General features: G+C 38.2%; 1 protein-coding gene across 2 annotated transcripts in view; it reads right to left on the bottom strand.

Annotated features, from left to right (window-relative positions):
* Positions 1-6,199: 6,199 nt before the first annotated feature.
* Positions 6,200-26,401, bottom strand: part of RHBDL2 (rhomboid like 2) — a 66,261-nt gene continuing 46,059 nt past the window's right edge. For both annotated transcript variants that reach the window (XM_081225824.1, XM_081225823.1), the window contains 4 exons: positions 13,449-13,549; positions 11,733-11,793; positions 7,527-7,588; positions 6,200-6,759 (listed from right to left, as the gene is read on the bottom strand). In XM_081225824.1, coding sequence (XP_081081950.1) covers positions 6,580-6,759; positions 7,527-7,588; positions 11,733-11,793; positions 13,449-13,549 — 404 coding nt within the window. In that variant the 3' untranslated portion in view covers positions 6,200-6,579. The remainder of the gene's footprint in view (positions 6,760-7,526; positions 7,589-11,732; positions 11,794-13,448; positions 13,550-26,401) is intronic.

Raw genomic sequence — 26,401 nt, 5'->3', positions numbered from 1 at the left:
CCTATGGCCAAAATATGAACAAAGCATCACTCTTTCAGCATGCTGGTTGCTCTACTTTTTTCCCTAGAAAGTTGTAATAATCTGTTAGCAAGAATATGTTTAAGATGTCAGGAATATAAAATCATTTATGTTTAGACCTTACAATGCAATGGGAAAAAAAAAGATACCTGGAGGAGGGGTGTATATATTCCCTCCTATGAAGAATAGAATTATAGGAATTCCTGTAAGAGAAGAGTCTTCTTACTCAGCTGAAGTTTGTTGTTTTATTTTTTTAACTGAGAACTTTTGGAGAGGTTCCTAAAACTACTGACTTGATCTTACAAACCTATTAAGATTATTTTATATAAAAACTATAACCAAAGTCAATGATTTTTAAATCTCATTTATGCACAAAGGAAAAGGCATGTTAATTTCATAATCCAGTAAGATACAGCATTTAAAGAAACCAAAAGAAACAAATCTGGCTCTCGCTATAAGAATGTAGATTAGTTTTTTAATCCACATTTAAATGTCTAAATTCTAGTTTCTTTCGCAGTTTTTGAGCATTTTCAGAAATCATTTCAGCAATATATTTATGAATATTTATGAAATTATTACTAACTTTGTTGTGAAAATTTTCCAAAAGTTCTCAACTATTTTGTACTACCAGGATTAGATATTGCTTGAAATAAATGGATCATTGGTATGATGGTAGTATTATAGAAATTTTCATTATAACAGTATTTGACCCTTCTAAGACATGTAGCTTGCTTTGTGGAGAGAGCAGTGGGGCAAGTTATAATATAGATGCTTGGATTATGAGCCAGTAGGTTCCATATTAGAGTTGATACCCTAGGATATCTAAGAGAAAATATATCCCAAAGGAAAGAAAAAAAGAGTGAATGTTTTCATTCACTTTCATTTAACATATAAATGTATGTCCTATATCCCTTATAGAAAGGGAAATGTTACACAGTCAAACAACATACTGGGATATTATAGCTACAAGATATGTTCATCACAAAAATCCTATGAGGTAGGTATGTTGTTCCCCCATTTTACAGATCAGGAAACTGGGGCACACCTTAAATTACCCAAGATTACACAGTTAGAACTGGTATTCAAACTCAATCACTGTGGCTCTAAAGTCAGCTCTTAACTGTTTTACTAAACTATTTTTCCTCTCTAAACACACTTGAAATTTTCATGAAAGAGATATTAAGAAATCATCTGTTTTCTCTTACAAGTTTAATTATTTAAATTAGGTATGTCAAATTGTGAAAGTTTTGACTTTTTAAATAACAGGTTCTAGAGTCTTTAGTTCCTTTCTGAACGCTTTATATAGTTCAAAAGACTTGCAGAAGCATCAAACTTCTAAAATTGAGTTGTATTCCTGAGATAGAGAAACTTTCTATTTGACTTTATTACGTTAATAGTACTATACTCTTTGACGCAACAATCCAAAGCATTTTAAAGTGTAAGCAAAGATATTATTCTTGTTGTTTATAATAATCATAACTTGAAAATATCCAAAATAATTATCAATACAAGAAAGACTGTGTTGTATATATAAATATAATAGTACATCCACAGTGTGGTACTGTGCAACCAATAGAAATAATAAATATATACTAACATAAAAAGACATTGATATATCGTTTCAGTAACATTCACATTATAAAATATAGAATAATATGGCCCCATTATTGTAAATTTATTTATATGTAGAGATGCATCCAATAAAGCCTAGGATATTCATCAAAATATTAACTATGATTATCTCTGGGTAGTGTGATTACAACTGACTTAATTTTTTATAATTATATATATTTTAATTTTTTCTTTTACCATGAGCACTTTACTATTAAAATCACCGGAAGAAATTAAAGTTTTTTTCTCCCTTAAAGGACAAGTGCATGGTATTTCCTGAAAGAAGAAGTACTATTATTTAGCTTCAAATCTTAGGTCCTAAAGCTTTCATAGCAAATGACACAAATACTAATATACACAGATACAGTACTATAGAGTTCAAAAGAAAAAAAATTTCAAATAACTCTTAATTAGCTAAGACAGAGAGATTAACACAGACCTTTCTCAGTTTAGGTAAATCTGAAGCAGATCATGTTTAAAAGTTATACCACAGCCATCTTCAGCTTAATCTCTGAATGTGTCCCTTTGCAGATGTAGAGCAGATTCAGTTTGGTTCAGTGCAGTGAGTGAGTCAGGCATCAGCTAAAATCCATCTCCCTGTCTTCATTCCTGCTTCTAAAACAGCACTACCCAATGGAACTTTTTTTTTTTAAATCCGGTGGAACTTTTTGCAACAATGTTGGAATAGACTATCTGCACTGTCCAATAAGATGGCCACTAGAAACACATAGCTATTGAGCACTTGCAACGTGGCTTGTGTAACAGAGGCACTGAGTTTTTAATTTTATTTAATTTTAATTAAATGTAAATAGCTACATGTGCTTAGTGGCTACCTTATTGGGCAGCACACATAAAGAATATTTCCAACATTTCTAATACTACAGCACAGTTTAGGAGACTAAAATTATGAGCCCCAAATTAAGCTGAATAAATGGCCCCTCTATAATTCAGAGATGTCATATTTAAAACACCAGATGTTTGTGTGCTTTTTTAATGGTAACTTTGCCCCCCGGGGAACCTAGAAAGACATCACAGTTTTTGGTAATGTGAGCGATGTTTCTAGTACCAAAATAATCTAACTAGATAGTAACTTCTTAGTCATCAGTCTTAATAATCAATGGGTCATGTCCGATTTCATAGTTAGATGAATCCTGTTTCTCTGTCTAGTTTTCTATTATTAACAATTACATTGCACTTTAGGTCGTTAAAGATCTCTCTTCAGAGCTAGTGACCTAGTGGGTTGGCAATGGCAGATAAATATTTCTTCCCTGGGCTTCTTTGCCAACTATAGCTAATTTTCAAATTAAATGCAACCCTTTCATCAGGAAAATATATATATATATTCATATTTGTATATTATGTATTATATAAATTATATATTATGTGTAATATATAAATTATAAATTGTTAGTAAACTTAAAAAACACTAAGCTTCATTAGTAGTCAGAGAAATACAAATTAAAATAAAGTATTATTTTTTTTATAAATTTATTTATTTAATTTATTTATTTTTGGCTGCTTTGGTTCTTCGTTGCTGCGCGCGGCTCTCTCCAGCTGTGGCGATCGGGGGCCACTCCTCGCCGAGGTGCATGGGCCCCTCACCGCAGCGGCCTCTCCCGCTGCAGAGCACAGGCTCTAGGCATGCGGGCTTCAGCAGTTGTGGCACGTGGGCTCGGTAGTTGTGGCTCGCGGGCTCCAGAGCGCAGGATCAGTAGTTGTGGCGCACGGACCCAGCTGCTCCGCAGCACGTGGGATCCTCCCTGGCCAGGGCTCAAACCCGTGTCCCCTGCATTGACAGGCGGACTCCCAACCACTGCGCCGCCAGGGAGGCCCCCGTAAAGTATTATTTTTTAATAATACTTTACTTATTTATTTAATAAATTTAATAAATTTACTAAATTTATTTAATAAATTTACTATCAAAATGTAAATTTTTTCAAGATTTATAATACCTGCTTTTGGCAAAAGTATGAGGAAACTGTTACTCTCATATGCTATCAGTAAGAATATAAATGTATACAGCTATTTAAAAGGTAATTCAGGGGCTGCCCTCATGGCACAGTGGTTAAGAATCCGCCTACCAATGCAGAGGACACGGGTTCGAGCCCTGGTCTGGGAAGATCCCACATGCCGCAGAGCAACTAAGCCCGTGCACCACAACTACTGAGCCTGCGCTCTAGAGCCCGCGAGCCACAACTACTGAGCCCATGTGCCACAATTACTGAAGCCCGCATGCTCTCAACAGGAGAAGCCACTGCAACGAGAAGCCTCCACACCGCAACAAAGAGTAGCCCCCACTCGCCACAACTAGAGAAAGCCCCAGCAACAAAGACCCAACTGAGCCAAAAATTAATTAATTAATTTTTTTTAAAAAAGGTAATTTAGGGAATTCCCTGGTGGTCCAGTGGTTAAGACTTGGAGCTTTCACTGCCATGGCCCGCATTCAATCCTTGGTCGGGGAACTAAGATCCCACAAGCCACGTGGCACGGCCAAAAAAAAAAAAGGTAGTTTAAATCTATCAAAATTAACATAGCATTTCTGCTTCTGGATGCTTGAAATATCCATTCATTCATTCATTCATTCATTCATTCATTCTCAAAGACACACTGCATATACTAGGATGTTCACATAGCACTGTTGATAATAGTACAAAATCAGCAACAACTTAAGTGTTCAGTAGAGGAATAGTTAAATAAACTATTACATCTTTATCATTAGCAATTCAGAGAATAAAGATCTCTAGGAACTAACAGAAAGATCCCTAATTCATATCATAAAACAAGTTACAGAATAATACATGTAGTATTGTTAAAAACCTTACCTTGTTAAAAACCTTCATTTCATATGTACATTTAAATAGCTAAAACAGCGAGATTAACCCAAACCTTTCTTAGTTTAGGTAAATCTGAGAAGCAAATCATGCTTTGAGAAGTTATACCAAAGTCATCTTCAACTTGTTCTCTGAATTTATCCCTTGGGGGTTAAAGAGCAGATTCAGTGCAGTTCAGTGCAATGAGTGAGTCAGTCATCAACTGAAAGCCATTTCCCTTTCTGCTCATCCTGAGTCAAAAAAGGTCTAGGAGAATACACACCCAACTGTTGACAATGGTCATCACAAGGGAAAAGAGCAGGTTTGGGGTGGAAAGGTAAAAGAGTTTCTTTTAAGTTCTTTTTTTAACCAAGAACATAACTGTATTCTCATACTCAAATTTTAAAGAATTCTGAAACAAATCCCAGATCAGCTTTTCTCAAAATGCTAAAATACTACTTTTCTCACTATAATTAAGGATGTATCCTCCTTTCAGAATACAGCAACATGTTTAGGTGGGTTTTAAATAAAACATGCTTATGATAAAAGAAGAAAAAATTGTATTTCCTGCATTCAGGTGACCTAAAACTACTATTTTGGAAAAAGAATAGCCAGCAATCTGGGTTCCATACAAGAAAACGACACAGGCATCCCAGCTTTCAGATACGACATTTTACCTTTTGTAAATACCCACTCATAGAAGAGCCACTAGCCACGTAAAGGATGAGAATCATGTCATAGATGAGACTCCAAAAAAAGAGTCCAGGTACATAGTGTGCGTGAGAAAGATAGTTCCAGGTTCCTTGGGATCCTAGACACACTATTCAAATCTTTTTTTTTGTTTTGTTTGGCTGCGTTGGGTCTTTGTTGCTGCACATGGGCTTTCTCTAGTTGCAGCGAGTGGGACTACTCATTGCAGTGGCTTCTCGTTGCGGAGCATGGGCTCTAGGCAAGCGGGCTTCAGTAGTCGCAGCACGCGGGCTCAGTGGTTGTGGCACACGGGCTTAGTTGCTCACACTATTTGAATCTTAAACTAGCAATCCAGAGAATTCTTCTATAAGGTATTTCTACCATTCTTGGTACACCCTCAGAAATGTTTCTTCCCATACTCCCATGATACTTTTTTTTAATAAATTTATTTATTTGTTTATTTATTTTGGCTGTGTTGGGTCTTTGTTGCTGTGCACGGGCTTTCTCTAGTTGCGGTGAGTGGGAGCTACTCTTCATTGCGGTGAGCGGGCTTCTCATTGCGGTGGCTTCTTTTGTTGCGGAGCACAGGCTCTAGGCGTGCGGGCTTCAGTAGTTGTGGCGTGTGGACTCAGTAGTTGTGGCTCTCAGGCTCTAGAGAGCAGGCTCAGTAGTTGTGGCGCACAGGGTTAGTTGCTCTGCGGCATGTGGGATCTTCCTGGACCAGGGCTCGAACCCATGTCCCCTGTATTGGCAGGCGGATTCTTAACCACTGCACCACCAGGAAAACCCCGCCATGATACAATAAATTTTGGTATTTGGGGAACACAGCACTGATAGACCAGGAGGGCAGGAGAATATGGGCTGTCAAGTCATTACCAACCTTTAAATCCTGCTCCCTCTTAGACAAGTTACTTGATTTTTTTTAAGAGTTCCCATATCCTCCTCTCTAAACAGAGTAATAGCTGCCTTTCTGGGTTGTTAAAAAGATGAGCAATAACGCATATAAAGCACCCCAAACAGTGACTTATCTACTCAAACAGTGATAGAAAGTGATAATCAATAGGCTGACAGATGTGAAAAGTTTTTATTTTCAGCATAGAACATTATTTGTGGATTCTATCAAGCAATCTCTATAGTATACCCTCCTAGGAGAGCAAGTCTCTTTTAGAGGATACATACCCTCATGCAACACGCCTGGGAAAGAGCCAATCTTTGGTTCTCACTTCCCTTCTGTTTTCTTTCTTCCTCTTCCCCCTCATGCACAGAAGAGCCCCTTCCTTAAACCCTAACTCCTTTTGTAAGCAGTCTTTGAAACTGACGACTTCAAGGGTGTTTTGTCCTCTTTATAAAATTATTAGCATTTGCTGGGACTTCTCTGTTTCTTCATAGAGAGTTCTCCAGTTTTTTCCCAGATGGCTCTTTTTATTAATTGGTTTGTGTTAGGGGCAAGTCAGTTCGCTGGGGATAGGAAAATGTTGAAAAACACAGCAAATAAGACGCAAGCTAAATAAGCTGCAATTGCTACCCAAAACCTTGGATCTTTCAGCAGTGCCTTATCAAAGCAGCTGAACACGGTATAACCAATGGACATTCCAGCAAATCCACCTGCAATGTGAGCTGCAAAAGACACCTTGAGAAAAAAGGGGAAAAAATGGGAATAAGTGAAGAAAATGTTAATTGCATATTTCAGCTGTTTAAAAAACAAATACCATCCCAGTCAAAGAGTCTTAAAAGTCTGAACAGCAAGGTGGTGAGACAAAAGAGACAGAAAAACTCCATGTGCACAGAGAGGAGATATTCCAAATCATGCAAAGCTAAAAAAAATATCAGTTCACTGACTCTGAGTACACAAGACAGAGCCATCATTTCTCCTTATTCTTGGTCATCATTGCGTTTAGGATGGTTCTATATTAGGCCAACCAAGAGAGTAAGAGTTGAGGTGCCATGAGGGATCTCTACAGGAGCATAATCTGATCCCACATAAATGGAATGTCTAAATTAAAAAATTCACACAGATAGTCAAACGGAAACTACCAAATTCAAAGACCAATTTCAATAAAACTGGAAATCTTTGTCAGTTTTCTTTTTATTGTAAATTCATCTGGACCCAAATTATTGCTGCTTTCCAATCTGCATTTTATTCTCTGTGAAGTCCCTTCACTCCTGTTTTTTGGAATAGCTATCAGTATAACAGGTGCAGAGAACTAGAGCCCATTGTCAGGGCTATGAGAGAGAGAAGTGAAAAGGACAATCCAAAAGACTGATTTCCTCAGGAATTTTCTTAACTTCCAAGTGTAAAACTAACTGCCCTAAATCTCAGAATTGTTGCCCCTATTTGGTGACCCTTTTTAGCTATTGCTATGATAGGTAATTTAAAAAATAATAAACTGAACTCACCGGGGACCCATTTGCAGGGACAAAGAACCTTCTGTAGAGAGCAAATCCCATGTCCGACACAACTAGAAGGGAAAACAGCCCAGTGAAGCCCCACGATCTCCAAAATAGTGCGCCAGTTATTTTTGGTTCCCCTCTAGCAATTGTAGCAACGTTTATTGAGACTTACTCTGTGCTAGGTACAGTTCTAAGAGTTTTACATGTACTAACCTGCATCATTAATCCTCACAACAACCCCATGAAATAGGTACTATCATTATCCCATTTTATAGATGTATTGATCCAACGAGTATTTATTGATTATCTCCCATGTGCCAGGCACTATTCTAGATGGTGGAGATACTGCCGTGAACAAATCAGACTGCCTCATGGCACTGAAAGTCTAGTTGGGGAAGGCAAATGAATAAGTAAAACATACAGTATTGTCAAATGGTGCTTAGTGCTATGGAGAACACACAAAGAGAAGAAGGAGAATTGGGAATGCTGAGAGTAGGGTGTGATTTTTAACTGGAGAGTCAGGGAGGATCTCAAGGAGAATATGGCATTTGATAGAGATAAGGGAGCAAGCCATGCTGACCTTTGAAGTAAGAGTCCTTTAGGCAGAGGGAAGTGCAAAGTCCCTAAGGCAGGACCATCCCCCTAGTGTGTTTGAGGAATACCAAAGCAGTTGATCTGGTCGCATAGGTGGTTTTCAAAGGATGGTTCCCTGCCCCACTGGGATCCCAGCATCACTGGGAACTTACTAGAAATGAAAATTCTCAGGCCCACCCCAGACTTACTGAACCATAAACTCTAAAGGTAGGGCTCAGCAGTCTGTGTTTTAACAAGACTTTTGGGTGATTCTGGACTAAAGTTAGGGACAAAGTAGTAGGTGATGAGATCAAACAGAAGCAGATGCAGATCATGTAGGGCCCTTATGGACCATTGTAAGGACTTTGACTTTTACACTTTGAAGCTTTTGAGCACAGGAGTGACATGTCTGACGTGTTTTTAAAAGATGATTCTGGCTGCTGTATAGGAAACATACTCTAAGGAAGCAAAGACAGGAGCAAGCAGACAAGCTAATTACTACTACTGCAGCAACCCAAGTGAGGAATGAGGGTGGCGTCTTATACATAAAGAAACCAAAACACAGAGTTTAGTACTTGCCCAAGGCCGCCCATCTCAGAGGCAGTAGTGGGATTTGGACCTTAAGCAGCCTGACTGTGGGAGGCTTCACTCACCCACCACACTAATCGCCTCTGCTTACCAACAGGAGAACAGAAGATGGGCCAAAAAAGGAAATAAGTCCACATTTTCTAATGGAACAGTGAGAGCCAGAACTTAGACATTCCTCAAATAAGTCAGACCTCTGATGCTAAAAGAGCTTCCAGGTTTCTTGGCTCAGAAGAACTCTGCCCTACATGTGCACTTGGAAACATCTCCTGCAGCTGTCACATTCCACACCCATCCCCCAATTCCCTGTGCTCTACTTAGTGAATGTCCTAGGAGACAGAAAGACCTAGTCCTTGCCTTTGGGAAAACAGCATCAGGACCATGTGTTCTGGCTAGTTTCCCTTTCAATACAGTATTGACACTGAAGTCACTGGATAGAAATTGAGGTCAAGGAGAAGTACTCAATGTTAATCTAATTGTAAATGACTGTCACACAAAATGCTGGATAAATGTGGCTATACTGTTTTTTCGATCATTTGCAATTCCTGATCCAGTGTAAATAACAGAGATAGGACTAGGAAGGTATAAGAAAACCACTGCTGGAAAACAGGGTTGACTTACTGGAAACAGTTACTTTGGTCTAGTCTTCCACAGTAGGAGACCTCCTTTCAAAAACTCTTTGTAACCCTTAGCATGTCAATTTCTCCATTCAATTTCTCTCTTGGACCCTTCTGACTTACACCTGCCTGGCCCTTTCTGCTTCCCAGGGGAGTTTACTTCTAAGCTGCTGCAGTCTCTAAACCGAGACCTGTCTTCCCACCTGAAAAGAAGCCCTCATTCCAATAAACCAAATCATTGTCTTAAATAAAATTTGACACTCATTTTAAGGGAGCTGCCTTTATATGGATTTTTTTGAAGGATGAAAATGTGAGATTTCCTGAACTTTTTCCGGGGAAGCTCAGTTGCTTTGTTAGAAAACAGATCCAACAAATAATGCTTAATGAAGGAAGGTCCTGGGCCAACTGTCCTTCACAATTAGGAATAATATTTACCATTTAAAAAAAAAAGAAACTATACATTTTCCCAAGGAAACATGTTTAAAATTAAAATGTACTTGTATTTCATTAATCCGGAGTTTGTTCTAACTTCTCTCATTTTCAATAGTAGGTAAACCAGGCCAAAGAACTTTTAGAAATGGCCTGTGGGGAAGGTTGATGTTAGTGTGTCCTACCTATGATTGTAGGATATAATAAAAGCACATCATTCAGTGATTGTATTACTTACCTCAAGAATGACAGAATGTTTAAAGCAACTATACCCCAATTAAAAAAAAGAAGAGAAAGAATGACAGAATGTTACATAAACTATATTTGGAGATAACCCTGTGCATGAGGAAAGGGCTTTTACTCCAACATTAAAGGGTATTAGAGTATTAAAACCTTTTCCTCATTGAGGGTTTGAGGCTTATTTTACAAAAGTCATTCATAATTACCTGAAAGAAACAGATTGACTGATGACCCAGGTAACTTGTGGAAGAATATTTTTCTGTCTAAGGACTTGTCCCTTGGTTCTGGTTGTGACTCAGACGGCTCTGCCTGCACAGCAACTCTCCTAACTAACTCCCAGACATCTCTCCTCCTTTCTGTGCTGACTAGTTTCCCTCACTTTTTGGATTTCTTATGGAGAAAAACAGTATATATGGTATGGTATAAACTAGAAACAAGTCACTTCTTTTCTCTTGGGATGAAATATTGTTTTTACAGTTAAACCGTTCATAAACTTAATTTAGTGTCTTTTTTGAACTCTTGATACCAATTTGCAGAATGATTTTTTCCTACTATGTGGACAGCCAAAAGCTTAGCCTGTATCAAGTGTCACTTCTGTCTTGGCCTTCAAGTCTGAGCCAACAGTCTGGCCCCAGGGTCAGCCTTCTCCCCGCACCCTCCATGCAGATCCAGAAATACAAGTTACCAGCCCTGCCTTCACTCTTGTTTGCTTCTACTCTGTATGGCCTGCCCCCCGTCCAAAATCCTGACTTTCAGACCCACCTAAAATTCCACCTCTTCTCCAGATTGAACGTACTTCCTAAATTCTTTCAGCATGTAATTCCAGACTATCATTCCTGGAGATTTCCAAAGCCACATCAGTCATGCTCCTACTTCCCTGACCCCTCTCTCCCTTCACCTCTGCTCTCATCTTCAATCCTCAGCCACCACTCCATGCTTATATCCTAGATCAGTTTTTTTTTTTATCTGAAATTGAGGAAGAAAATGGATTATATGAATGGTTTTCAAGCTTTCCCTTTCTGACAAAATCATACGCAGAATCTAATGTATGAACAAGAAAAATCCAGTAGATAAAACATAAATGACAGCAGAAAGTAACACAACAGTTTAAATCAACTATACTCCAATAAAAAAAATTTTTTAATAAAAAATTTTTAAAATCCAGGGGCTTCCCTGGTGCCACAGTGGTTAAGAATCTGCCTGCCAATGCAGGGGACATGGGTTCAAGGCCTGGTCCGGGAAGATCCCACATGCCGCAGAGCAACTAAGCCTATGCGCCACAACTACTGAAGCCCGCTCACCTAGAGCCCGTGCTCCACAAGAGAAGCCACCGCAATGAGAAGCCCACACACTGCAACAAAGAGTAGCCCCCGCTCGCCACAACTAGAGAAAAGCCTGCGTGCAACAACAAAGACCCAACACAGCCAAAGATAAATAAATAAATAAATATTTTTAAATATATATATATATATTTTTTTTTTTTAATCCATAAACGATGGTATTGTGGTTGAAGTGGACAGAGTGCCTCGAGCCCTACTCTCTTGACTCCCCACACTCCAGAAAGAAACAGAGGCACCTCTAAGAACCACCCACCAGGATCTGTGAAAACTCCTTTCACACCTTTCTACTTAGGGCTATGAAGCCGAACCATTCTTTCTGACTCTAGGCTTATGGTCATCCTACTTGTTAGTCTGGGAAATGTGAGAAGGTCTTCTGAAGGTTGAACCCATAAAATTGAAGGTGTGAAATGTTCACAAAACACACTTACTTATAAGGACGATGATGAGTAGTCTGACAATTCCAAAGGCAGGAATCATTTCTCGAAAATTCTTGCAAAGAGATAAATAATAATATAAGCTATCTATTGGCAAATGAAACTTCAACTGTCCTCCCCCTTCATCTGCTTTATCATTTAAAATAAAGTGTGAGTGTCAAGTATTTGCAAAACAAAGCATCGGTGTAACAGCCCAGTTTTCAAATGTATTTGGGAAGCACAATGCTGGTGCACTTTGGAGTGAAAATGAAACATGATATGAAATTCCTTGATATAAAGTAGACACAATTTTATTAGCAGGAAATAATCTAAATATAAGTAATAAAAAATCAACACTTAATATGTCATAGATAGTTAATGCATGTTGTCAAACTAAATCTGATGAAATATTTCCAAGTTTTTTGGTTAATGTTCATTTGATACATCTTTACCCTCTTTCTAAGTAGGAGTTAGCAAAGACAACTAAAATTGGAGTATTACCTTTATTTTTTTAGATAATTTCAAAAATTTTTAAATGTCGGTCCAAAAACAACCCAGTTGGATTTTAGCTTTGAAAAATCTCACACCAGCTTGCAGTACCCTCGTGTGTTACTAGGGGACACAGCAGACTCAGAAAGATACTCCCACTTCAGCCCAAGTTACCTCTCCCTTCCCTTTCAAGTTAACTCTCTTCCCAGAGAGTAGAGATGCTGAAATAGCTGTGTTTACTCTAAATCAATTATTTTCAAATTGTTGTGACCATGACCTACAGTAAGAAATAATTTACATAACACACATACATCAAATAGTACTTATCCTTATTACACGTGATGTGTACTGAAATTTTTGTTTGTAAAGGGATTTTCACAATCCCTTCAGCTGCGTTCACAACCACTAAATGGGTTGCCATCCAAAGTTTGAAAAACATTTTTCTAAATGACTTCTACTTTTTGAACAGTTTTTTAATTGATTCATATCTCTTCCTCCTAGAGTATCTTTAAAGCACACCTATGTGGTTAAAGGGTTAATTTAGTCAGGATTTTAGCCTGTTTTAAAAAGTGGTTGGCATCTCACATACTATATCATGGGCGTGTAAAATGGTATGCAACTTTGGAGGCATTTATCAATGAAAATGTAAAGCCTTCACCCAGTAAATCCACTTCTAAGAATTTACCTGCAAAAAGAATCACAGAAATGCAAAAAGATAGGTGTGAAAGAACATTCCTTACAGCATTATTTTGAAATGTGAAAAGCTGTAATCACCCGAGATTTCTTTTCAATTAAGGATTAAATGTCGGAATACAGCTATATAGAGCGTGATGTGGAGCACCTGAAAAGACTGAGCTGGATTTCTGTGTACTGCCATGAGTAGATAGGATACTTTATGTTAAGATGCAGAACAATATAAGGGTAGTTCCATTTTTGTAACATTACTATTGGTAGAATTTTGAATACACATAGAAAATGTCTGAAAGGATGTATATTAAACTGTTAACAGATACTAAATTGGGAACTTTGACTTCCTATTTTTCAATTTTGAATTTTATTTAATATTCATTATTTTTGAGATTGGGAGAAAAAATAAAGATAAAATATGAAAGGAAAACTCTTGTGACCAAATGGAAGATGTGTTCTTAGTAAATATTGATAAATGAAGATCCCCTGAACCAAATACCAGTAATTGTTTTAAAAAAAACAAATTTAAGGTCCATAGATTCCCAAAGTTCTTACCACTAGAACATTCATAAAATAGCCTCCCATCAGAGCATAGACTCCTCCTGAAGCACCCACAAGAGATTTGAGTGGGTCAAAGATGGAGCTGGCAAGAGATCCTAAAGAAATAAAACACAAAGAATCAGATATGACTATAAAAATCATGAAGGATAAATCTTTCTAATCTAAGGTAAAAGTTGGGGAAGCTTAGACAATTATATTAACAAACAACAAATTCACGTTGTCCCTTCCATACTAGAAAAGTATAGCTATGTGGGCTAACTCCCTCAATTTTTATGAAACATTAAATGTTCAATATGAAGACAGTATAACGGTGATAAAGACACAGGCTCTGGAGCCAGAATAACCAACTGTGACTTGAGCAAGTTTCTTAATGTCTCTGTGCCTTAGTATCCCTGTTTACAAAATGGGGGTATTAATAGAACTTACCTCAATGGGTTGTCAGGAGAAGTAAATGAGTTTATATGTGCATCATGCTTAGAACACTCTGTGACATGTATTTTATACTTGTTAGCCATTGTTTCAAAATATCCTACATGTTCAGCCAAAACTATCAAAATACCTGAGACATTCCAACATTTTATTATCTAAAGGCTTACTTTCTCATGGAGTCAAGATGTGGTCTCAGAAACCTTCTTAACATACTATTCAGTCACATTCACCAGGCAAGATGAAACCTATTGCTAACCCAATCTTATATTGCCTGAACCAAAACAAGACTTTAGAACCACCTTATGAAACTCTGAGGTGTTCTCTCTGTACTGCTTAGTTCTATTACTCATTCTCTTGCCTTCAAGGCCCTCCTTCGTTCCTTAGGATACAACACAATACAATACCTACTTTATGCAAAAAAGATAAAGTGTCTGACCTTAGGAATCTTACAAATGGATGAGCAAACGGTTATCCTAAAATGCAGAATATAACAACTACTATGATTATTTTAATGTAATAAATTTGCTATGGAAGCATTTAGGGAAGAACGACTTTCTCAGCAGAGAGGTGGAAGCCCTGCTACTCTGAGAGGAGGGAGACAGCATTTTGATTAAACTCTGCAGACCCTTTAAGATTGGACAGGGAAAACAAGGGGGAAGAAGGTCAGGACTTGGGGATCTGGAATAGCAAAGACATAGAAACAAAGTTATATGGATGAGTGAAGATCAGTGAGAAGTAGTCCATTAGGATTAAAGCAGTGGTTTTCAAATGTTAACCTACAAACTAGGGCTGGGGTGGTTGTGTCTTAATCATAAGAAATTTATTTTTAAAATACAGATGTCCACTTCTGGCCACAATGAAGTAACAAGGATAAAATTTTTCCTCCTGCTTGAAACAGCTGAAAGTAGTGGACAAAATACACGAAACAATGGTCTTCAAGATACTGGACATCAGATAACAAAGGACAGAGAATCCTGAGAAACAAGAAATAAATAAGATGAGTTGACTAATTGCCCAGCTTACTGCCTTGAGAGAGACTGTAGGCTGCAGTACATGAAGGGGGAACCTAGGCAGATCACAGTAAATTTTAAGTTGATGAGATAGAGTCTAGGTCCATATAGATCCAGGCAGCTAGAGTTCACACTGCTTCCAAGTAACTTAACTGAGTTACAGAACAAATCTAAGGAATGTTTATAGGAATATAATAATGTCCACCATCCAAAGATAAAATGTCTAGCATCCAGACAAAAATTGTCAGAGATGCAAAGAAGCAGGAAAATATGACCCATAATGAAGAGAAAAAAATCAATTAAAACCTAACAAAACTGAGAATTCCCTAGCAGTCCAGTGGTTAGAACTCCAAGCTCTCACTGCTGAGGGCCTGGGTTCAATCCCTGGTTGGGGAACTAAGATCCCATAAGCCATGTGGCACAGCCAGAAAACAAAAAAACAAAAACAGACAAAAAGACCTACCAAAACTAAAAGAAGAGTTACCATATATGATCCAGCAATCCCATTCCTAGGCAAATACCCGGAGAAAACTATAACTTGAAAACATACATGCACTGCAATGTTCACTGCAGCACTAGTTACAATAGCCAAGACATGGAAGCAACCTAAATGTCCATCAACAGATGAATGGATAAAGAAGATGAGGTAAAAAAAAAAAAAGTGGTATACATACACAATGGAATAGTACTCAGCCATAAAAAAGAATGAAAACAATCCATTTGCAGCAACATGGATGGACATAGAGATTATCATACTACGTGAAGTAAGCTAGACAGAAAGACAAATACAATATGGTATCACTTATATGTGGAATCTTTTTTTTAACATCTTTATTGGAGTATAATTGCTTTACAATGGTGTGTTAGTTTCTGCTTTATATGGAATCTTTAAAAAATGATACAAATGAACTTATTTTCAATAGAGAAATAGACGCACAGGAATAGAAAACAAATTTATGGTTATCAAAAGGGAAGAGGGGAGGGATAAATTAGGAGTTTGAGATTAACATATACATACTATTATATATAAAATAGATAACCAACAAGGACCTACTGTATAGCACAGGGAAATATACTCAATATCTAGTAGTAACCTATAAGGGAAAAGAATCTGGAATATATATATATATATATATCTGAATCACTTTGCTGTACACCTGAAACTAACACAATATTGTAAATCAACTATACTTCAATTAAAAAGAAAAAACCAGGCTTCCCTGGTGGCGCAGTGGTTGAGAATCTGCCTGCCAATGCAGGGGACACGGGTTCGAGCCCAGGTCTGGGAAGATCCCACATGCCACGGAGCAACTAGCCCCGTGAGCCACAATTACTGAGCCTGCGCGTCTGGAGCCTGTGCTCCTCAACAGGAGAGGCCACGATTGTGAGAGGCCCGTGCACCGCGATGAGGAGTGGCCCCCGCTTGCTGCAACTAGAGAAAGCCCTCGCACAGAAACGAAGACCCAACACAGCCATAAATAAATTAATTAATTAAATTAAAAAAAAAAAACTACCAAAACTGCTACAGGTGTAAGATTTAGCAAGTAAGGGCAATAAATAATTATTACAACTATATTCTATATGTTCAAAAGTTAAATAGCACTATATAAGAAATGAAACAGGCTCAAATCAAACTTCTAAAGATGAAAACTACAATGTCTAAAATGAAAGCATAAACTTGTTCAGTTGATTGGCTGATTAGACATTGCAGAAGAAAAGATTAGTGAACATGAAGACATGGCAATAAAACTATCCAAAATAAAACACACAGAGAAGAATATTTTTTTAAATGCATACAGCATTAATGAGCTATAGGTCAATTTCAAGCAGTCTTCTGATATGTATAATAATAAATACATAATTGGAGTCCCCAGAAAAGAGGAATGAAAGCAGATACAGAAAAAAATACTTGAAGAAATTATGGCTAAAGTTTTTCCAAAGTTTTATGAAAACAATAAACCCACAGATCCACGAACCTCAACAAATCCCAAACACAAGAGACGTGAAGAAAAGCACACCAAGGCATAACAAAATCACATTCGCAAAACAGTTAAAAGTCTTAAAAGCATCCAGAACAAAAAGACATGCTCCATACTGAGAAACAAAGGTAAGGATGACAACAGATTTCTCATTGGAAACAACGCAAATGAGAAAACAACACTAGAGCAACATTTCAAAGTACTGAAAGAAAAATACTGTCAAGCTAGAATTCCAAACCTAATAAAATATATTACAAAAATGAAGGCAAAATAAAGATTTTTTTTTCAGACATACAGAGGCTGGAAGAATTGATGACTAACAGACCCATGCTAAAAGAAATGTTAAAGGAAATCCTCAGGAAGACAAAGATATCAGATGGAAATATGGAGCTACACAAAGGAATGAAGAGCATTAGAAATGGTAAGGATGTGGGCAAATATACAAGATTTTGTTATTATTTAAATCTCTTTAGAAGTTCATTGTTTAACAGTTAAACTATTAGACTAACTACTAGGAATAATAAGTGAACTTATCAAGGTTGGAGGATACAAGATCAATATACAAAAAATCAACTGTATTTCTATGTAATAGCAATGAAAAATCAGAAGTAGAAATTTAAAAAATAGTACCATTTACAGTACATCAAAAATATGAAATATAGAAATACATCTGACCCAAAAAATGTGCAAAACCTAAACACTGAAAACTAAAAAAGATGTTGAAAGGAATTTTGAAAGACCTAAATAAATAGAAATCTATACCTTGTTCATGGGTTGGAAGACTCCGATATTGTTAAAATGTCAATTCTCCCCAAGTTGATCTAAAGATTCATTGCAATCCAAATCAAAATCCCAGTGGACTTTTTTGTAGAAATTGACAAACTGATTCTAAAGTTCACATGGAAGTGCAAAGGACCTAGAATAACCAAACCAACTTTGAAAAAGAGCAGAGTTGGAGCACTGACACATCCCAATTTCAAGACTTAATAGAAAACTACAGTAATCAAGACAGTATGGTATTGGTGTAAAGATATACAAATATATGAGGGAAACACAAGAGAAAGTCCAGAAATAAACCCACATATATATGGACAACTGATTTTGACAAGATGCAAAGGCAATTCAGTAAAGAAAGGATTGTCTTCTCAACCAATGATGCTGGAACAGTTAGACATTTACATTAAAAAAAGTGACACTTCAATCCATACCTTGCACCATGTATAAAAATGGATCATATACCTAGATGTAAAGCCTAAGATTATAATACTTCTAGAACAAAACACAGAGAAAATCTTTGTGACCTTGGGCTAGGCAAAATTTCTTAAATATGACACTAAAAGCATAATTCCTAAAATTTAAAAACTGATAAATTATACTTAATCAAAATTCGAAAATTTGACTCTTCAGAAGATGCTGTTAAGAGAATGAAAAGACAAGCAGCAGACTAGAAGGCAATATTTGTAAGTCACATATGTGATAAAGAACTTCTAATAGGGACTTCCCTGGTGGCACAGTGGCTAAGAATCCACCTGACAATGCAGGGGACAAGGGTTCAATTCCTGGTCCGGGAAGATCCCACATGCCGCAAAGCAACTAAGCCCATGTGCCACAACTACTGAGCCTGTGCTCTAGAGCCCATGTGCCACAACTACTGAGCCTGTGCTCTAGAGCCCATGAGCCCACGTGCCACAACTACTGAAGCCCACGTACTCTAGGGCCTGCATGCCACAACTACTGAGCCCGCATGCTGCAACTACTGAAGACCAAGTGCCTAGAGCCCATGTTCTGCAAGAAGAGAAGCGACCACAATGAGAAGCCCGCGTACTGCAATGAAGAGTATCCCCCTGCTCGCCGCAACTAGAGAAAGCCCACATGCAGCAGTGAAGACCCAACACAGCCAAAAAAAAAAAAAAAAAGAAATTGTAATAATAATATATACTATATAATAAGGAATGTAAAGGAATACAATTCTTTTTTATTTGGTTGCGCTGGGTCTTAGTTGCAGGAGGCGGGCTCCTTAGTTGAAGCATGTGGGCTTCCTTAGTTGTGGCAGGCAAACCCCTAGTTGCGGCATACATGTGGGACCTAGTCCTCTGACCAGGGATCGAACCCAGGCCCCCTGCATTGGGAGCGCAGAGTCTTAACCACTGCACCACCAGGAAGTCCCCATAATTCAATTTTTAAATGGGCAAAAGATTTAAACAGATACTTTACTGAAGAAGATATATGGATAGCAACTGAGCACGTTAAAAGATGTTCACCATCATTCTCATTAGAAAATGCAAATTTAAACCCAATGAGGTACCTTTATATACCCAACAGATTGGCTAAAATTAAAAGACTGACCATACCAAGTGTTGATGAGTATATGGAGGAACTGGAACTTATGGTGGGGATGTAAAATGGTACCACTTTTTTACCATGCGACCTAGTAATTCCACTCATAGGTATATACACAAGAGATCCACACAAAAACGTGTACACAAATGTTTATAGCAGTATTATTCATAATACGCAAAAAGTGAAAACAACCCAGATGTCCACCAAATGGTGAATGGATAAAGAAAATATGGTTTATCCATACAATGGAATGTGTCAAGCAATAAAAAGGAATGAAGTACTTATACATGCTCCAACATGGATGAAGGATGAAAACATTATGCTAAGTGGAAAAAAAAGTCAAAAAAGATCACATTTTATTATTCCATTTATATGAAATCTGCAGAATGGGTAAACCTAAAGAGACAGAAAGTGATTAGTGGTTGTCTAAGGCTGGGGAAGGGATTTGGGGTGAAGAGTGGGGAGTGACTGCTAATGGGCGCAGGGTTTCTTTGGGGCACAAAAATATTCTACATTTAGATTGTGATAAAGGGTGCATAACCCTGTAAATTAATTTAAAAACATTGAATTATACAGTTTAAATGGGTGAACTGTATGGTATATGAATTATATCACAGTAAAGCCATTTTAAAAGTTTGGTAGTTTCTTAAAAGTTAAATGTAACCCCATGATAGAATCCAGCCGTTCTATTCCTAGGTATTTACCCAAGAGAACTGAAAACATTTATCCACACGAAGACTGTACACCAGTGTTCATAGTAGCTTCATCTGTAATAGCCCCAAACTGGAAACAACCCAAATGTCCATCAACAGGAGAATGGATAAACAAATTGCTGTATATTCCCACCATGAAATACTACTCAGCAACAAAAAGGAATCAACTATTCATACACACAACAACATAGACAAACCTCAGAATAATTATGCTGAATAACAGAAGTGACAAAAAAAAAGAATACTCCATGATTCCATTTATATAAAATTCTAGAAAATACAACTGAACCTATGATAATCAGTGGTTGCCAGGGGAAGGTGAGGGAAGGACAGGGAGAGGCAGGAAGGTGAGATTCCAGCAGGTTACCGGAAACTGTGGGGGGGAGTAACATTCACTACCTTGACTGTGGTGATAGTTTCATGGTTATATACACATATCAAAACATCAGCAGTTATTATATGTCAATTATACCTCACTAAACAGAAAAACAAAAGAACACAGATCCTAGGGCCATGTTCTCAGAGAGTCTGATTCAGTAGATCTGGGTGGGATCTGAATAACTTAAGTTGTAACAAGCTCTCCAGGTGCTTCTGACCGTCAGTCAGGTTGGGGGACCCTGAGCGGAGTGCAGGCCAGCGCTCCTCAATCTTTACTAATCACCTGTGGATTTGTTCACATGCAAGTTAGTAGGTCTGGTGTGGGGCTCAAAATTCTGCATTTTAACAAGGTCCCAGTTGATACCAATACTGCTAATTCAAGACCACACTTTGCCAGGAGCAAGGGCAGGGAAACTAAAATGATGTTACATATGAAGGAATCTAGGAAAAAAGCAAAGCAATGGGAGAAATGGATGAAAGGGGTCAAAAGGTAAAAATAAAGTATCACTGCTTCCCTCATTAAAAAAAAAAAAAAGCAAAGCAAGAAAGACACTGAGCAGGAAGAAACTTCCAGAGGTGATAGATATGTTTGCAGCATAGAATGTGGTGATGAGTTCACGGGTGTATACTTACGTCCAAATGCATCAAGTTGTATACATTAAATATGTACAAAATTTTGTATGTCAATCACACCTCAAAAGTAATTTTAAAAAAGTTTTACCTCATCTCCCTCTAACCTCTTCATATATAATTTCTTTTTTTAAAACATAATAAAGAAGTTTATTCTTCCTTAAAAAAGAAGAAGGAGAAGGAGGAGAAGAAAAGAATGAAAGGCAGTGGGGCCAGACAGTGGAGGGTAACGCAGAGCAATCTTGGACATTTCGGCTTTCTATTGGCCACTGTAAATGTTTTAGCAAGGGTGTAATATGATCTGATCTGTGTTTGAGGAAGGTGACCAGCTGCAGCGTGAAGGAGAGACTGGCATGGCAAAGAGATACCTGCCAAAACTTATTGCAAAAATGGGCAGAGGGGGCTTCCCTGGTGACGCAGTGTTTGAGAGTCCACCTGCCGATGTAGGGGACGCAGGTTCACACCCCGGTCCGGGAAGATCCCACATGCCGCGGAGCGGCTGGGCCCGTGAGCCATGGCTGCTGAGCCTGCGCGTCCGGAGCCTGTGCTCCGCAACGGGAGAGGCCACAGCAGTGAGAGGCCCGCATACCACACACAAACAAAAAAAAATGGGCAAAGGATGTGAACAGGTTACTCACATTCTCTCCTCTCTCTCCACTCTGAAACTGGGGCAGAGCTGTGGGATAAGCAGGTATAGGTGCTGGAGCCAGGAAATACGGGTGTGTGCAGGCACAGAAGGAGGAGGTGGGAGAACATGATCCACGGAGGTAGGAGGGAGGTAGGATGCGGAGCTGCATCACTAAACCTGGCCAAGCCCATCTCTTTACCATGTCTCATGATGGTTTCCTGCTCTCTGTCCCCCCTGCTCTGGGAAGCAGGCACAGTTGTGATGGGTAAAATTTTGAGCACCACCATGGGTCAGATGGTGTTCCCCGCCCCGCAAAATATGTTGAACTCCTAACCCCCCAGCACCTCGGAATGTGACCTTATGTAGAAATAGGATTGTTGCAGATGTGACTGGTTAAGACGAGGTCATATTGGAGTATGGTGGGCCCCTAAACCAACATGACTGTGTCCTTATAAGAGGAGGAGACAGGGACACATGAAGGGAGAACGCCATCTGACAATGGAGGCAGAGGTTGAAATGCTGCAGCTGCAAGGCAAGGAACTCCAAAGATTGATGGCCACCACCAGAAGCCAGGCAGAGGCAAGGACAGGTTCTCCCACGTAGGTTCCGGAGGGAGCATGGCCCTTGACACCTGGATTCAGACTTCTAGCCTCCAGAACTGTGAGACAATGCAGTTCTACTGTTTTAAGCCATCCAGTCTGTGGCAGCCCTAGGAAACTAATACAACTATCCACTGCAGTATAGGTAAATTCACTTACAAATGACATGTATATGTACCACTGCAGTATAGGTATATTCACTTATAAATTACATGTATATGTTCCACTACATGTATATGTGTTTAAAAACACAAAAACAGAATTTTAAAGGATGGGCTATATTGGTTACACAATATTTTAAAATTATTTTTACTTCATTAATGATATAAAAAATTCTTATCAAGCAATAAGAAGACATGGAGAAAGCTTAAATGCATATTACTAAGTGAAACCAATCTGAAAAGGCTACATACTGTATGATTCCAATTATATGACATTCCAATTATATGACATTCTGGAAAAGGAAAACGATGGAGACAGTAAAAAGATCAGTGGTTGCCAGGGGTTGGGGGATGGGGAAGGATGAATGGGTGGATCATAGAGGATTTTTAGGACAGTGAAGTTACTCTGTATGATACTGTGACGATGGATACATGTCCATCATTTGCATTTGTCCAAAACCATAGACTGTACAATACCAAGGGTGAACCCTAGTTTTCATGGACTTTGGTTGATTGTGATACATCAATGCAGGTTAATCAGTTGTAACGAGTGTACCATTCTGTCGATAATGGAGAAGGCTGTGCCTGTGTTGGGGCAGGGGATGAATAGGAAATCTCGGTAGCATCCTCTCAGTTTTGCTGTGAACCCCAAACTGCTCTAAAAAATAGTCTTTAAAAAGAAAATCTTTCAATGAGCAGCGTTATTAAATAAGCTTCATTATTTTTAAAAATCCTGGTTAAATATCATGACGCAGAAATGCAAAGATGTACTTCTAAGTTCAATTACTTTCCATGGAAGTTTTCTCTTAATCACTGTCGTTACCAAAATATAAAATTTGAAAACAATGTCCAGTTTCAAATGGAAGAATTGCATCATTGCCTATATTTATTCCAATTATGCAAAAATTTTGTTGTCATGTGGCTATTAATTCCCACCTTCCCTAACATCAGTCATGTGTTCTTGCAAACTAATCAGAAAGTGTTACAGTCAACAAGTTTAAAACCCGCTAAAACTCTTCACTGAGAAATTTTAAATCAGTTGAGAAAATTGTTTCCTGGCTTTTTAAATGTGAACTTGTGAGAGTTATTGCATCTTCTTCAGGAGCAAAATCACATAATGATGGAATGATTTCCATTGACCAGTTTTCAAAATGCCCCTTTCATAGCATGAGTATCTTTGGAAAAGTAGTTACATCATCACTCCTTAAGAGAAATATACTATTGTGTCTTTGAAGAGACATATTTTGTGTTTGTCTTTTTAGCAACATCTGTTAAATAGCTTACTACTGAAAGCTTTTTGTTATCACAGAAAAAAAGAAAATTAGACACCCATCTTTATGTAAAAGAAAAATGCATAAAGTAATCTTTAAAATGAGCAAAAAATGAGAGGAATCCCTCTCACTGATTTCAGGACTTACTATATAGCTACAGTGGTACTGACTATGTGGTGTTGGTGGAGGGGTAGACATATTGATCAATGAAACAAAAAGGAGAAACCAGAAATTGTTCCAAAAAACTACAGCCAAGGCTTCCCTGGTGGCGCAGTGGTTAAGAATCTGCCTGCCAATGCAGGGGACACGGGTTCAAGCCCTGGTCCAGGAAGATCCCATGTGCCACGGAGCACCTAAGCCCGTGCGCCACAACTACTGAGCCTGCACTCTAGAGCCCGCGAGCCACAACTACTGAAGCCCGTGCACCTAGAGCCTGTGCTCCACAACAAGAAAAGCCACCGCAATGAGAAGCCCGCACACCACAACAAAGAGTAGCCCCCCGCTCGCCACAACTAAAGAAAGCCTGTGCACAGCAATGAGGACCCAACGCAGCCAAAAATAAATAAATACATTTATTAAAAAAAAACCACTACAGCCAACTGATTTTTGACAAAGGTATAAAAGCAACTCAGTGAAGGAAGAATAGTCTTTTCAACAGATTATTTCAGAATATTTGGATATCCATAGGCAAATAAACAAACAAAAAGAAAATCTAAACATCACACTTTATACAAAAACTAACCAACTCAAATGGATCACATACTTAAATGTAAAGTGCAAACCATAACTTTAGAAGATAACATAGGAGAAAATATTCAAAACTTAGGGCTCGGTGAAGAGTTCTTAGACATGACACCAAAAGCTTGATTCATAAAAGGAAAAACTGATAAACTGGACTTCATCAAAATTAAAAACTTTTGCTCTGTGAAAGACCCTGTTAAGACAATGAAAACACAAGCTACAGACTGAAAGAGAATATCTGTAAACTACATATTTGATAAAGGACTGGGATCTGGAATATATGAAGAACTCTCAAAATTCAACAGTTAAAAAAAACCTAATTATTTAGTTAGTGGGCAAAAGACATGAACAGACATTTCACTGAAGAGGATACACAGATGGCAAATAAGCCCATGAAGAGATGTTCAACATCATTAGCCATTAGAGAAATGCAAATTAAGACCATGATGAGATCACGCATGTGTGAGCACAGCTAAAATTAAAAATAGTGACAGGGACTTCACTGGTGGTGCAGTGGTTAAGAATCTGCCTGCCAATGCAGCAGACATGGGTTCGAGCCATGGTCCGGGAAGATCCCACATGCCGTGGAACAACTAAGCCCATGCACCACAACTACTGAGTCCGTGTGCCACAACTACTGAAGCCCGCATGCCTACAGCCCGTGCTCCGCAACAAGAGAAGCCGCCGCAATGAGAAGCCTGCACACCACAACAAAGAGTAGCCCCCACTCGCGGCAACTAGAGAAAGCCTGCAAGCAGCAACAAAGACCCAACACAGCCAAAAATATTAATTAATTAATTAATTAATTAATTAATTAATTAAAAATAGTGACAAATGCTGGTGAGGATGCAGAAAACTGAATCACTTATACAAACCTGGGAGGAAAGTAAAATGAAACAGCTATTCTGAAAAACATTTTGGCTGGTTCTTAAAAAACTGAATATACAGTTACCATACAACACAACCAACTTGCTCTTGGACATTTATCCTAGAGAAATGAAAACTCATGTTCACAAAACTGTACTTATGTTTGCAAAAACCTGTACACAAATGTTTATAGCAACTTTATTTGTAATAGCCCAAAACTGGAATGTCCTCCAATGAGTGAAGGATTAAACTTGTGGTTTTCCATCCACACCATGGAATACTACTCAGCAATAAAAATGAACTATTGAAACATGCAACAACCTACACGAATTTCCAGAGACTTATGCTGAGTGAAGAAGGCTAATCCTAAATGGCTATATACTGTATTATTCTATTTATATAACATTCTTGAAGTGAGAAAATGATAGACACAACAGATTAGTGGTTGCCAGGGGTAAAGGAACATGTAAGGGGTGGGAGAGAAGAGGGTATGGCTGTAAAAATGCAACTGTGAGGAATCTTTGTGTGTTGGAAATATTTTGTACTTTGTGTCAGTGTAGATGTCCTGATTAGGATACTGTATTATAGTTTTGCAAGCTGTTACCATTGTGGGTAACTGGTTAAAGGGTACATGGGACCTTTAGGTACTTAATTTCTTACAGTGTAAATCTATAATTATCTCAAAATAAAAAGTTTAATTTTGTAAAGTTTCTAAGAAATAAATGGATAGATAGGAGTTCTAATATTTTCTGCTCACACCCTAATGAATCATCTTTGGCACACCCAATATGAGAGATCATTGGCATATGCTGCTAGTCCCAGGATGATAGCCCCTACCCAGTCTTTGGGTCCCTTTAGCTATTCTCAACATTCTCTTGAAGTTATCTTCCTTAAATGCAATCCTGATCACCTTATTTCCCGAAATCATTAGTCTTGACAAATAAGGACCTTCTGGCTTTAGTCCTTTATCCAATATATACACCTGAACACCAAACTACTCAGTTTCCAATGGCGCAAAACCCTGTCTGACTGTGAGGTACCTGAGAATGGGCACAAAGACCTCTCTATACGCTTATCTTATCTCTAATCAACGTATTTCTAAACTTATCAGGTACCCTAGCACATATGAGGAATGCAATAAATCTTGATTTAAATGTTTATTACCAGGCTTCCCTGGTGGCGCAGAGGTTAAGAATCTGCC

This window comes from Mesoplodon bidens (genome assembly GCF_964165515.1).
Source record: "Mesoplodon bidens genome assembly, chromosome: 2".
NCBI classification, from domain to species: domain Eukaryota; kingdom Metazoa; phylum Chordata; class Mammalia; order Artiodactyla; family Ziphiidae; genus Mesoplodon; species Mesoplodon bidens.
Note: the sequence above shows the minus strand (reverse complement) of the source record. Positions and strands in the feature narration are given on the sequence as shown.